This window comes from Pogona vitticeps, chromosome 2, assembly GCF_051106095.1.
Source record: "Pogona vitticeps strain Pit_001003342236 chromosome 2, PviZW2.1, whole genome shotgun sequence".
NCBI lineage: Eukaryota > Metazoa > Chordata > Lepidosauria > Squamata > Agamidae > Pogona > Pogona vitticeps.
The window spans coordinates 286,410,505-286,425,281 of NC_135784.1; the positions used below are offsets into that span (position 1 = coordinate 286,410,505).

General features: G+C 39.8%; 1 protein-coding gene across 2 annotated transcripts in view; it reads left to right on the forward strand.

Moving 5' to 3' along the window:
• Positions 1-14,777, forward strand: part of PLPP1 (phospholipid phosphatase 1) — a 93,657-nt gene that overhangs the window by 27,994 nt on the left and 50,886 nt on the right. Inside the window, exons 2-3 of one of the 2 annotated variants that reach the window (XM_020805554.3) lie at positions 5,727-5,878; positions 12,729-13,009. In XM_020805554.3, coding sequence (XP_020661213.1) covers positions 5,727-5,878; positions 12,729-13,009 — 433 coding nt within the window. The remainder of the gene's footprint in view (positions 1-5,726; positions 5,879-12,728; positions 13,010-14,777) is intronic. The other variant, XM_020805553.3, reaches the window with a different exon arrangement.

Below are 14,777 nucleotides of genomic sequence, written 5' to 3' on the forward strand. Positions count from 1 at the left end.
GAATATAGCACACCTAGGTTCAAACCCTGTTGGCCACACTTGATTATTTTTGGGTAGGTTGCAGTGATTTTGCCTAACCTACATGATAGGATTATTTGGAAGACTGAAACACTGCCTTGAGCAAAGAGGAATGCAAATGTGGTTAAAAAAATCTATTAACATTTCCTGTCAAAACATTTCTTAATTAAGAAGTCAGAGCTAATGCAAACAAACTGAAGCCTTGTGCTTTAAATATATTTGCCAAACTAATCCAGTTACCAATTTGATCAGCCAGGTCTTCAAAAGAACTTGTACAAACAGGGTACATTGCAGTCTTTTGCTGAAAATAAAGAATATTCAAAACATTAAAGACTAAACAGATCATGAGTTTCCAAGAGACTGGTGCTACAGTTCTTAATGCAAGCATTAAATATCCTAGTATTATTTCTGAACTATTCTGCCTTGCTGTTTCTACATGTTTTAACGAATTCTTCCCTACAAAATGCTTACAGATGAAAACCATTACAGTACTTATGGCTAGGAGATTTTGCTGAGCACAGAGGAAAAAACAGAATTCAAAACTGGATTCCACTACTTGGGATCGTTAAAGTCTAAACCTTCTTTTGGAAAGGCAGAACAGACAGGTGTAAATGTATGAGAAATGAACATGGAAAAGCTGAGCTTTGCCTATTTCTGTATTTTGTAATATTTTAAATTATTTTCAAACATCAGGTCCTAAATATGCTTAGAAATTGTTTGGGGTAGAGTAAAGAGCAAATATTCCTAGTTTAATGTAGTGGATAGAGTGACATACTAGAAATCTGGAGAATAGGGTTCGAAACCCCACTTGGCCATGGAAACTCACTGGAGTGGATAGAACTGGCAAAACCACTCCTTAATTATCTCAGTTACCTTGAAAACCCAATTAATGTCACTACAAGTTGTTTCCAGCTTGATGGCACAGAACACACACACACAAATAGCAGATATAGTAACAAAATATTATGAAACAATAAAAGATAATAAAATATTTTATAGTCCAGTTCTTTACAAAATTGCTCGAATAATCCTTGGGAAAACTTGGGGGCGGGATCAACATTTTCCTGTTCCCCCTTGCCTGCCCTTCAAAAAGTAATGGATGAAGTGGGATTTATATGGATGGCAAGTGGTACTTTTGAACTGTGCATATAACTACAGGCTGTCAGATTGATTCTGAAGTATGGCTACCCATGGCAGGGTTTTTTAGATATAGAATGCTCAGAGGTGGTTTACCGTTCCCTTCTTCTGTTGGCATTCTGGATTAGTGCACCTTGCCTAGGGTGACAGGCTAGCTCTTCTCCCAGGAGGCACAATGGAGAATTGAAATCCCGACCTCTGGCTTCACAGTTAGGTACCCAATCCACTGAGCTATTAGCAAGGTGTACTTTGCTGAGTTCCCTGGTTTTCTCCCTTGACTTAAAGAATCAGAATAGGTGGTGTCTTTACAGAATGGAAGAGACTTCTCATACGCCATAGAAAAGTGTTTCCAAGGTTTTCTGAAGTGTGCATGCAATCTTCATCACAGCAGCATTTGAGAATCTGAAGAGTAGTTTTCATTGTCAGAAGTTCACAGTGACAAGGTGCTGTGCATTTTTACTACAGAACTACACACAATACCGACACTATTTATTCTCTTTCCCTCATGATATAGTGTGCTACTTATATACCGCCCCATAGTGCTTCAAGCACTCTCTGGGCGGTTTACAAGTTAATTATGCAGGCTACACATTGCCCCCCCCCCAGCGAGCTGGGTACTCATTTTACCGACCTCGGAAGGATAGAAGGCTGAGTCAACCTTAAGCCGCTACCTGGGATTGAACCCCAGGTCGTGAGCACGGTTTTGGCTGCAATATAGCAGTTTAACCACTGCGCCACAAGGCTCAATATTTGGTTTAATCTAACACATCACATGATATAATAGCATTGTGTGTGATGTCATATCATTGTGTGTCTTACTTAGTCCAGTCTCACCTTATTTTGCTTGGGGGCCCTTTGGCATTTCAGATCCTTTGGGCCTGGAAATCTAGGAGGCCACATATTTCCCAGCCATTATTTATTTGTTGCTGCCGCATTCAGAGATATGTATTAAAGCAAAACTAAACACAAAATTACTACTGCTCTTTCTTCTTGATATTAACCCAATGTGTAATGTCATAATTATGTGATGTGTCTGGCTCTGTAATACCTCACCTTATTTGCCCAATTTGTACTGCCCTTCCTTCCCGGGGGAATGCCTGGCATAATGGCTTTATTTATTGTTGTTCTAGTCCATCAAGTTGCCTCTAACCACTGACAACCCTTTGAATGAGTGACTTCCAGAATATCCTGTCATTAACAAGCCTGCTGAGCTTTTGCAAACTCAACGCTGTAGCGTTTGGTCCTCCTCTTTTCTTGCTGTCTTCAACTTGTCCTAGCGTCTCACCATATGGTGGATACAGTTCAGAAGTTGTGAGGAAGAGATAGAAAGTATGGAAGTAGTGTTAAAATCTGAGGTAAAAAACTCAGAATGAATTAGGTCTGAGAAACTTGAGAAACGGAAGAGAAATTAGGTTGGTCTCACATTCTCTTGTTCTAAAAAAGATAAAAGCATGTAAGATAAACAGCAAAAGGAGCAGGGATTCTTGCACTGTGAACCTCTTTCATGTTAATACTCAGAGTCAATGTTTATGTTAATGAGATGTAGTTAACAATTCCTTGGATTTTGCAGAGTCTGGCGCGTAACATGGAGTTGGCTGCCAGAGAATCTTTGTGGGTTCTTTTTAAAAAACTTGTCAAAACATACTCCTGATCTTCAGAAGTGTTGTATGGTTTTGAAATCTCTCAATGGTGTTTTGCTAATAATGTTAATATAAGTGAAAATGCCTTTGGTTGGTAACCCTTGGGTGTCCACGGCCTTGGTGGTGATGTACAAGATGAGGTTCAGCTGCTGATTAGTATATGTCAAACTCTACATTTTTACTGTTTCATTGAAGTCTTTTGAAGCCTTTACTTTGAATAGGTACCTCTCCCTCCAGTTGCCTGTTGGAGACATCTACTAATGCCTATATATTTTTGGTCCAGCATGATCCACCTTGGAGTTTTACAACAAAGAGTTTCATTGTGGCTGATCCTACTTCAGTCAATTATGGAATAGCATCAGATTTCTGGCTATGTTTAAACTAACACACAACTTTGATATGTGTATTATAACATTTAATAATTGGGTTAGTCGCATGGTTGACAAATAGGCAACTTTGATATGCCTGTTAGGTTTCCTGAGACTTGTGGAAACAACCTGTTCAGGATCATTAGTGAAGGTCTGTGTTTTGGATTCACAGTACAACTTTTCTGGTATTTACAAGTTAACTGACATTCCTCTGTCTACATGGTTTTTCAAAGTACAGTGGTGCCTCGCACAACGATGTTAATTGGTTAAAAAAAAACGTTCTGTGAAAACATCGTTCTGTGAAACACCATTTCCCATAGGAATGCATTGAAAACCGGTTAATCCGTTCCAGTTGGAATGGATTGCCATCCTTAAGTGAAAATCGGCATAGGAAACATCGTTGAGGGAAACGTGGTTCCCCAATTGAAATGCATTGAAGCCGACTCAATGCATTTGAATGGGTTTGCAAAGTCCCTTTTCGCTCCTGTAAAAGTGTCTTAAACTGTTTGAATGGTCCGTCCAATGGCTTTCAATGGAGAATAAAAAAATTCAAAAATTAACGAAGACTCAGAACAACACCAAATTAAGTTTGCATAGGTTTCAGGAGGTGGGCTAACAATTGCAAGCATTTAAAACAGGTTTCAAACAGTTTAAGACACTTTTAAATGAGTGAAAAGAGACATTGTTGTGCGAAAATTCCCCATAGGAAACATCGTTGTGTGAGGCGGCAAATTTTTCAGAAAAAGCCATTGTTGTGTGAATTTATCGTTGTGTGAGGCACTCATTGTGTGAGGCACCACTGTATTTGTTGCCTGTCTTCTGCTATGAATCTTTCTTCCTTCCTTCCTTCCTTCCTTCCTTCCTTCCTTCCTTCCTTCCTTCCTTCCTTCCTTCCTTCCTTCCTTCCTTCCTTCCTTCCTTCCTCTTCTCTTCTCTTCTCTTCTCTTCTCTTCTCTTCTCTTTTCTTTAATCCTAGTTTTACACTGTGATCTGTTCCTTGCTTACCATATTTTCAGTTTTGGAAATCACTTCATCTGTATGACATTACAATAATGCTTTTAGAAAAAGGCTCCCAAATCCCTGTCAGTGTAATACTTGCTATACAGTATAAATGTATGCAGACTTTTGAAATATCTAGAACTCTTAATTAGACATGATGTCGGTTTTTCTAGAACAACGGGAGGGAGAAAGGAAGGGAGGAACTCAGAAAATAATGCTATCCTTCATGGTTTCAGTCTTAAATAGAAATGGGAAAGGACTGCTCTGCAGGCGTTTAAATAAGTCTCCAGCAAGTCAGGTGAGGTGAGCCTAAAAATGCTCTATCACATGGTAGAGTCTTGTTTTAATGTCTATACTTCCTCCTCCCTCCATTTAAACTCGGCATTGAGGCAATGCAGACACCATGAGTTTAATATCAGGACTGGCTTCCTCTGCAGTCTTCCTGTTTCTTGTAACATTTTGTTGGATTAAGAAATGTGAGATTCTCAAAAACATTTATGCTTTTTGCCCTTTTGATTAGCCTAATAAAAGCTCTTAAATATGGATTTGAGACTTCTCCGTACAGCCACATTAACATTCACAGCTACCTTGTTTGCTAGAAATAGGTTGCAAGCTTAGATGTACGCCACTGTTTGTGGTTTTGCCTGCCAGCTTCATGGTGAACAATACTTTCTCTGAGGTCATTTTTGTAGTTGGGGCTGATGGAGGAATGTTTCTGATCTATCACTTCATCAAATTCCAGATGCAAGGATGAAACTCAGAGTAACCCAGAGTTGTAACACTAAGGATTTTGGGGGAAAAATCAACCTTACCTATAAGAGATGCTTCTGTTTTATTCCTAATTTACATGAGAATAATAGCCTTCTGGATTGTTGTTTGGATTTAAACTTAAATCTGATTACCTGCATAGATTCCCCGGCCATCACTAAATTGTCTTGAGTGCCAGTCTCAATAGATATTGTTAATATATATGCTTGTTTAGGCTTTGAAATCCTGCCTTTCTTAATTTTCACTGATGGCTCATCCATTGCTTTGGTTGTTACAGTCAGTTTGTTTTCACATGGAAGGAAATGAATGGTAGAACTGTCAGCAATAATGGAGAAGCAATTTACAGTCGACACAGTGACCAAGTTTTTCCCTGTTCCTTTGCATTGTCTCCTCTTGCTTCCTGCTTTAGCGGACTTACTGTTCCATTTCACAGATCTCAGATATCTGTCTCAGAGTATGGCATTGGTTATGGAAGAATGTGCAAATCTGATTTGCTGAGGGGTAGGACGCAGAGAACCCGCTGGAGTTGCCATGAGAACTTAATACCATTTTTGTAGTATTCTTGTGTGGGTGGACAGAAATCCTGAAAAGCTCTCTCTGTTTCCTTCTGCATATCTTACTGAGCTCAAAGGCTAAAGCATATATTGAATCAGCATGTCTGTAAAAGAAACTAAAACAGTCCAACTTTCTGCATGTCTTCTTCATGCTCTTGCTTACTGCTCTGGATGGAAAATGCTGGGGATAAAGCTTTATGAAAACATCCTGTGTAATATAATTATCTCATTCTTTTTGCTAGCTGGCTTGCCTTTTGCAATTCTGACTGCGAGGCATACTCCCTTCAAACGAGGACTGTTCTGTAATGACGAATCCATCCAGTACCCTTATAAAGAAGACACCATTCCATATGAATTATTAGCAGGCATTATTGTTCCCTTCGATGTAATTGTTGTAAGTTTGCACCTCATTTTCTTTCATTTCGTTGCATTTTGGAGGTTGTCATGCCTTGTTTAGTGGTGGAGAAAACATGGTATCAATGGAGAACATTTTTGCTGATCTCGAAGAAGAAAACCACAAGACCTTGGAGAAGGCAACACAGAACAATTAAAATCATGCTCTTTCAGGATCGAGCCTTTTGTTTTCTTTTATGGATAAGGAAACAACTGCTTTATGTTAAACAAAAAAGAAGTTGCATCTTAAAGTTTGCAATGCAGTGTTTCTTAGTGCTTTTTATGCATGCATAACATGCTTCATTCTAAAAAAAAAATCTCACAGTAGTGAATGCTAATTAAACACTCATGTGTATAGACTTACACAATATTCAGTTTCCTTAGAACCTAAACAGAGCAACTGAAGATCAGTCCCTACTGCCTGCTTGTACCATAGCTCTTAAAATTCAGTCGTAATGAAACAAAATTGTAGTGCTTTCAAAAGATGGACAAGGAGAGAAGTTCTAAGTCTTTAGGGTATTTGGGAAGCAAGTGAAACACCGTGACAGAACCTGTAACAGTCACCTAGCCTTAAAGACATGAAACTGTCACCAGGTCAGCATCCTACTGAAAATGCTCAGGCCTTTTGACCATCTCCTCCTGCCTGGCTATGGAGTATCTTTTTCTGTATAGAATTATAGAGTTCCCATGGTAAGGATGAATTCAGGAGCATACCCCAGTTTCCCAGCCTGTGATCAAGGAAAATATCCAGCCCTTCCAAATAGAATCCACCCTGACATTTTTCTTTACTTTTCAGCTACACAAAGCCCTGTACAAGCACAGATGGTGCAAGGCTTTATTTCTTTATTTCTGGATGGAGGCTCAAAACATTGTAAAGGGGCTAGCAACAAAAAACATCCCAAAGAAAAGGAAATGCAAGACAGCAAAGTGGCTGTCCAACGAGGCCTTACAAAGAGCAGAGAAGAGAAGGGAAACAAAATGCAGGGGAGATATGGAAAGTTACAGAAAATGGAATGCGGGCTTCCAAAGAATAGTAAGGAGAGACAAGAGGGCCTTCTTAAATGAACAGTGCAAAGAAATAGAGGAAAATAATAGAAAGGGAAAAACCAAAGATCTGTTCAAGAAAATTGGAGATATTAAAGGAACCTTTTGTGCAAAGATTGACATGATAAAGGACAAAAATGGTAGGGACCTAACAGAAGCAGAAGACATCAAGAAGAGGTGGCAAGAATACACAGAGGAATTATGCCAGAAAGATTTGGATGTCCCGGACAACCAAGATAGTGTGGTTGCTGACCTTGATCCAGACATCCTGGAGAGTGAAGTCAAGTGGCAATGGTGCGGCTGAAAAATATTGTAAATAAAATAAATAAATAAATAAATAAGTGGGCCTTAGAAAGCATGACTAACAACAAGGCCAGTGGAGGTGATGGCATTCCAGTTGAACTGTTTAAAATCTTAAAAGCTGACGCTGCTAAGATGCTACACTCAATATGTCAGCAAGCTTGGAAAACTGAAGAGTGGCCAGAGGACTGGAAAAGATCAGTCTACATCCCAATCCCAAAGAAGGGCAGTGCCAAAGAATGCTCCAATTACCATACAATTGCACTCATTTCACACGCTAGCAAAGTTATGCTCAAAATCCTCCAAGGTAGGCTTCAGCAGTATGGGGACCGAGAACCCCCGGAGGTGCAAGTTGGATTTTGAAGGGGCAGAGGAACTAGAGACCAAATTGCTAACATGTGCTGGATTATGGAGAAAGCCAGAGAGTTCCAGAAAAATATCTACTTCTGCTTCATTGACTATGCAAAAGCCTTTGACTGTGTGGACCACAACAAACTTTGGCAAGCCCTTAAAGAAATGGGAGTGCCTGACCACCTTATCTATCTCCTGAGAAGCCTATATGGGAGGCAGTGGAAGATAGGAGGGCCTGCCGTGCTCTGGTCCATGGGGTTACGAAGAGTCGGACACGACTAAACGACGACAATTTAAAGCTAAAAACACTACGTATAAAAATATTAAAAAGAAACAAAAAATACCCCTCTTAGAAATGGGAAACACCAAGCAGTACTAAAGACACAGTCAAAGCAGTGATGCTTAACGATCCATTTAAAAAGATTACTCGCAGTCACTGAGGGAAAGATATGGCAGAAACCAAATTTGCATCTCTGATTACCTTTATCAGTATGCAAAGTGTGCAGCATCCCACACACAATTAGTGTATTAATGTGTATATGTGGCATAACTTAGCTTACCATTCTTAGGCAAAACAAAATCCAAATATTTAATTATGTCTAATGCCATGACTTTTGTTTCTGATCATGGGACGTTCTTGGCAAAGATCATGGGGCGTTCTTGGCAAAGATACTGGAGTGGCATTGCCATTTCCTACTCCTGGTGGATTACGTTTAGTCGGAACTCTCCACTATGTCCTGTCTGTCTTGGGTGTCCCTGCACGGCATAGCCCATAGCTTCTCTGAGTTATTCAAGCCCCTTCGCCACGACAAGGCAGCAATCCATTTCCCACGCTAGCAAGGTTATGCTCAAAATCCTACAAGGTAGGCTTCAGCAGTATGTGGACCAAGAACTCCCAGAAGTACAAGCTGGATTCCGAAGGGGCAGAGGAACTAGAGACCAAATTGCAAACATGCGCTGGATTATAGAGAAAGCCAGAGAATTCCAAGAAAAACATCTACTTCTGCTTCATTGACTATGCAAAAGCCTTTGACTGTGTGGACCACAGCAAACTATGGCAAGTCCTTAAAGAAATGGGAGTGCCTGACCACCTTGTCTATCTCCTGAGAAACCTATATGTGGGACAGGAAGCAACAGTTAGAACTGGATATGGAACAACTGATTGGTTCAAAATTGGGAAAGGAGTATGACAAGGCTGTATATTGTCCCTCGGCTTATTTAACTTATATGCAGAATATATCATGCGAAAGGCTGGACTGCAGGAATCCCAAACCGGAATTAAGATTGCTGGAAGAAATATCAACAATCTCCGATATGTAGATGATACCACTCTGATGACAGAAAGTGAGGAGGAATTAAAGAACCTTGTAATGAGAGTGAAAGAGGAGAGTGCAAAAAATGACCTGAAACGCAACATCAAAAAAACTAAGATCATGGCCACTGGTCCCATCACCTTCTGGGAAATTGAAGGGGAAGATATGGAGGCAGTGACAGATTTTACTTTCTTGGGCTCCATGATCACTGCAGATGGAGACAGCAGCCACGAAATTAAAAGACACCTGCTTCCTGGGAGGAAAGCGATGACAAACCTAGACAGCATCTTAAAAAGCAGAGATCACCTTGCCAACAAAAGTCTGAATAGTCAAAGCTATGGTCTTTCCTGTCATGATGTATGGAAATGAGAGCTGGACCATAAAGAAAGCAGACCGCCAAAGAATTGATGCCTTTGAATTGTGGTGCTGGAGGAGGCTCTTGAGAGTCCCCTGGACTGCAAGGAGTACAAACCTATCAATTCTAAAGGAAATCAAGCCTGAGTGCTCACTGGAAGGACCGATCCTGAAGCTGAGGCTCTAATACCTTGGCCATTTCATGAGAAGAGAAGACTCCTTGGAAAAGACCTTGATGTTAGGAAAGTGTGATGGCAAGAGGAGAAGGGGACAACAGGATGAGATGGTTGGACAGTGTCTGCGAAGCAACCAACATGAAATTGACACATTTACGGGAAGCAGTGGAAGACAGGAGGGCCTGGCGTGCTCTGGTCCATGGGGTCACAAAGAGTCGGACACGACTAAACGACTAAACGAATGAACGAATGCCATGACTACCGAAAGAATGGCATCAGTTCAGTTTGTTAGCATCCAGATGCACCTCCTTTAGTGCTGGTGGATCTGACAGGAACATTCTAATTACTTTAGAAGTTTCAGATATTTGATTAGCACTCCCCTTTCCCTTAACAAAGATGCTGCTAGTGCAGTTTATGTCAAGAAGTGTACCAATATTCTCGCACGTCCTTTTAGCAAACAGCACGGACAAGTAAGGCATGTGAGTCTTCCTCTATGACTCTAGGTTTCTTAACTTCACAAGGTTGCTCCTGGCTGATAGGCAGAACTTGGAAAAGTTACTGTCTTAGACTACAACTCCCAGACCCCTTAGCTGTCATGGACCGTTGGCCATTATAACTGAGAGATGCAGACAGTTGTAGTCTAAAAACATAACTTTTACAGGTTCTGTCAGCACTGATATGTGGGCCAAAGGTTAGTAGGTTTAGAAAGAAGTCTGCACTCTGAAGGATCCTCATGAATTTGAAGCAGGTACAGGTGACTGACCATACTTCTGGGAAGGACTGAGATTGAACCTAATACTCTTCCCAAATCTACTGAATTGCATTGCATTAAAGAGTTTGTCTAGCTAGGAAATAATATGCCATCTATGATGCTAACAATTAGGTGTCTGCCCTGATACTCACAAGGCAGTAATCAGGCAACACCCATCTTTCATCTGAAGGATAAGAACAACTTAACTGGCTATGTGAAATCTGGGGATTTCATTATCTGAGTGATACCTGCTTTCTAAGAGGAGGCACAACCTATGAAATTTTGGAAATGTCTTATACTGTATCACATGTCTCTAGGAAACACTTAAACCACCAAGAATTCTGCCTCCTTGGCTGATGTGAGCCAAATAACGACATAGGAAGTAGTCAGTCTCAAGTCAGTCATTGCTCTGAGATCAAATATCTTGTGCACAATCCAGGCTGAGGAGGGAGGAGAAGTACACAACCCAGTCTTGTTTTTAATTACTTCTAATGCCATGAGGTGTTGCTGAGACTTTGAACATTCCAGGGGCTTAATGTTAATTGAAGTGAGAATTTCCTTCTCACTGCAGTTGTTTTAAGGTTCTTTTCTTCTGGCAAGGTTCCAGCCTTGTTCCTGAAATAAAAGATGAATTGGAGAGAGCCCACCTGTATGCAAAGTAAATGTGCAAATTGGAAAGAGAGGTTTATTGAAAGAGAAACAGTAAAAAAAGCCTTGCAAGGTGGAGAGCTTAGAATTCAACACCCAAATGCAAGCTTCTCAGAAAGTATAATAATGCACACATGCTTTCGGTTCTTTCTATAACAAAACTGGACATGCGATGGTAGGTGAAAGAAACAGTTTTCCAAAGCTCTGTGTCTTGTGCTTTGGGCTAACTTTCTAAAGTGTTGACTCTGGGTTTTTATGTTCTGAGGCTAATAAAGAGAAATGCAGTATTGGAAAGAAGGGGGAGTCAATGTATTTTCAATTTTTTTTCAACCCAGTCAGTGTACTATTGTAAGTGTTCTGGCTACCTCTGTGTTTGAGGTGTAGGACAGTTGACTTGCAGTCCTTAAACAAGCAAGAGGGCAGATTGTCAGAACAGCACCTCTGGAATTACTGAATGAATTGCTCCTATGTCCTATGTTGCATCTTGGTGACTTGTGAATGGTGAAGAAAATTGGTAGAAATTATTGTCAGGTTGTGTTCATTATAAGTAGTAACATTTGGCCATGGTTGGCAATCTGTACTAATGAAAAATCTTTTCAACTTTGCATTGCTCTAAACTGATCTTGTGCCATTTTTAGTCCATTTCTTATCCTTAGCTACTGTTTTGAATAAAGTTTGCTGACAACAGAAGTGGAAGCACTCAGTTTAGTGCTTGTCCGGATGAAGCAAAAAGGTCTTATAAAATCACCTTATTCTGCACCGGTGCTTTGCTAATTTTCAGTATAAACCCTGATCTGGTCTGATCTGTGCCTTTTCCCCGTGCTTTTCCTTGGTGTTCCTGAGAGGGTCTTTTTGTTGAAGGGTTTGCTCTAGCGAAGCAGAGTTTAACGGTATAGTACTTCCTATGGAGAGTTTATTTCCATATCAGAGACTACCAACCAAAAGCCTTTAATTAGATCTTAAAAGTAGCTGTTTTTTTTAAAAAAAAAACTAATGGTGAAGCTGTAGCAAGAAAGTGGATTTCTTTCCAAGGATATAAAAGAAAGCCATTTTTCAAATACACGGTTTCTATAGTACAGTGCAGACAACAATCCCAGTAAGCCAGATCTCCTTTGAGATGAGCTGTGTTCCTTTGAGATTGAACTTTTGCCCATCCACACTTGCCCTCAGTCTATTGCGGTATGAAGATTGTGTATCACTGTTTAGGCAAAAAAGCAATCCTGAACTTCAGGCTTACAAAGCAGTATTTTCTTGTAGTACTGTACCACCTTTCCACTCCTGAGGCTTTGACTATTGTTTCTGTAAAGCTTTGTGTCCTGGAGGAAATCTGTTCTTTTAAAAGATTCCATTTTGCTGAAGTATGGGAGGTTCCCATATTTAAAACTTGGCCTTTAACATCTCTGGCAAGAACATTCCTGCCTGGTTCTTTAACATGGTTCCTGAATTTCCAGAGTGATCACGTTCTTGGCAAAGAAATTATTTCTTTTGAGCAGAAGGCTAAGAATGAGTGGAAACTTGACGAAGAATGAAATGTGCTGAGAGTGCTACCACTAGGCCTTTTATAAAAGATTGTGGGAAATGTTGTTCTCTCTGGGAAGAGAGGTGAAGAGTTCCCAGTGCCTGTGCATCTCATTCATGTAAACCTTCACCTTGTAATCAAATAAGGAAAGAACAGAAGTTCCTGTTTTCACCAGTGACTTTTGGCTCAGTCATTTGGATCAGACATCCATTAAGTTTCCAGAAATAATTTGCTCCGTAATTGAACCGTTATTAACTCTTTCATGTGGCTAATTCAAACCTGAATCTACAAACATACAGAAACACTGCTTGAGAAATGTTTTTTATTGGCTTCATACTCTGAAGGTACAAAATTATTTTCTTTTACAATTTTGTTCTGTTTTTGTTTTGTTCTAGATTATTATTGGAGAGGCGCTATCTGTGTATTACAACCGTTTGCACTCCAATTCATTTGTGCGAAACAACTATATTGCAGCCATTTACAAAGCGATTGGGACATTCATTTTTGGAGCAGCTGTCAGCCAGTCTCTGACAGACATTGCCAAGTACTCTATAGGTAGACTGAGACCTCACTTTCTGGCAATATGTGACCCAGATTGGCCGAAGATCAACTGCAGTGCAGGCTACGTTGAGAACTTCATATGTCGCGGAAACAAAGTAAAGGTTAATGAGGGGAGGTGAGTCTGTTTAATCTAATACTTTTGGTCTAAAAGTTTCTTCATCTGTCCATTCATATTTCCTGTGAATTTCTGTACTCTGTAAATGGCAGTTTGTTCCCAGCGATAGTAGTTTTGTTATTATAACAGGCCTGAAGTACAGTAAGAACTCAAATTAGTCTTACACTAGTCCATAGTGTTGCATATATTGCTGGAATAGTATTTTCATTAGCAAAGTATATATTTTCCAGAATTCATTATATTCATTATTTGCACATTATTACTGTACTAGCTATCAATCTATTAATTAGATTTCAACTTTAGAAGGAAGAGTAGGAGGGAAACTTGTAACAGTCCATACAGTTGAACTTAGTATTTTGACCACCATTTTCCCCTTTTGATGTGCTAGTATCATGAAGGATAATTAGTTAGATAAGTACTGCACCTCAGACAGCTTGGGTGTTTTTTTTAAAGGTGCAGAATCATTTCTCCTTCATCTTAGAACTGCAAAGCTGCAAGGACCCTATGGTTCATCAAGTCCAGCCACTGTCAAGGAGGCACAGTGGGGAGTTAAAAAAACCCAACACTGAGCTATCCAGCCAGACTTCTCCTGGAGTTGACATGATATTAACAATTGGTTTTTCCTATTTCATGTCAATCAGTAAGAAGCAAGCAGGCCAAGAAATGCAATTTAAGATCCAAAATAGAGTATGGAAAATTAGAACAATGGACAAAGACTTGGGTAAAAAACCAACAATAAATGAAGGGAATTTATAAAATATGAAAGAATTCTATTACAGAAGGAAAGTGAAGGTGATAAAGTAGTGAAGGGTATAGTAAGTAAAATCTATAATATATTATTGGAAGCAGATGATCAGGAGGAATTACTCAAATTGTTATGGGAATTCAGTGTGGGAGAAGAAAGAAACTACAGCTTGGAAATATGTGTAGAACATTAGAATGTTGAAATCCACGTCAATAAAGATAAAAGAAAAATTGTCTCAATTAGTTTGCATATGGTACTTAATACCACTGAAATTTAACCAGATAGGTGGTAAGTGTGACCCACACATTGGAATGTGGCAGACAAGAATACCATCCTGCTAGGCAAAGGAACAACAGACTTCGGATTCAGTAGAAAGAGTAAAATTGCTTTATTCAGATATGAGACCTCTTGGGTGCCAAAGAGGGACCATGGGCAAGGAGCATGCCCTTGGTTACATACTGCTAGTTAAACTAGGGAGATAGGTACAAAAGAGATACCTGATACCCAATTAGTTGTGATTGGTTGCATTTTGGGTCAACCATATATGGGCATAGGATATGGGCGGCATGGGATATGGGCGTGGGGGACGTGCTGAAAATTACAGAGGAAAAAGCAGAAGTGCACATAGGCTGGGAAAACATGGTACATAGGCTTGCATGGTTTCATGGCCATAGTGAAAACAAAGCAGGCTTTGAGGAGGGATCCAAGATGGATGCCAGTGTGCTCGCATAAGTACTCTAAGATTTGCTGGAGAAAGTGTCTATTTTCATATGTGATGGGAATGCAAAAACATGCCGAAATTTTGGCAATTGGTTTTTAAGTATACCAATGAAATAAGTAATTTGAACTTAGCCGTCTATCTTAAAATAGCACTTCTATCAATACAGTATTTGAAACAGAGATAGGTAATTCGACAACTAAATAATTCACTTCCATTCTGTTAACAGCAGTGAGATTGATTATAGCTAAGAATTGGAAAATAGTTAATAATCTTTTGTTAGGTGATTGGTATAGGTAGGAGGT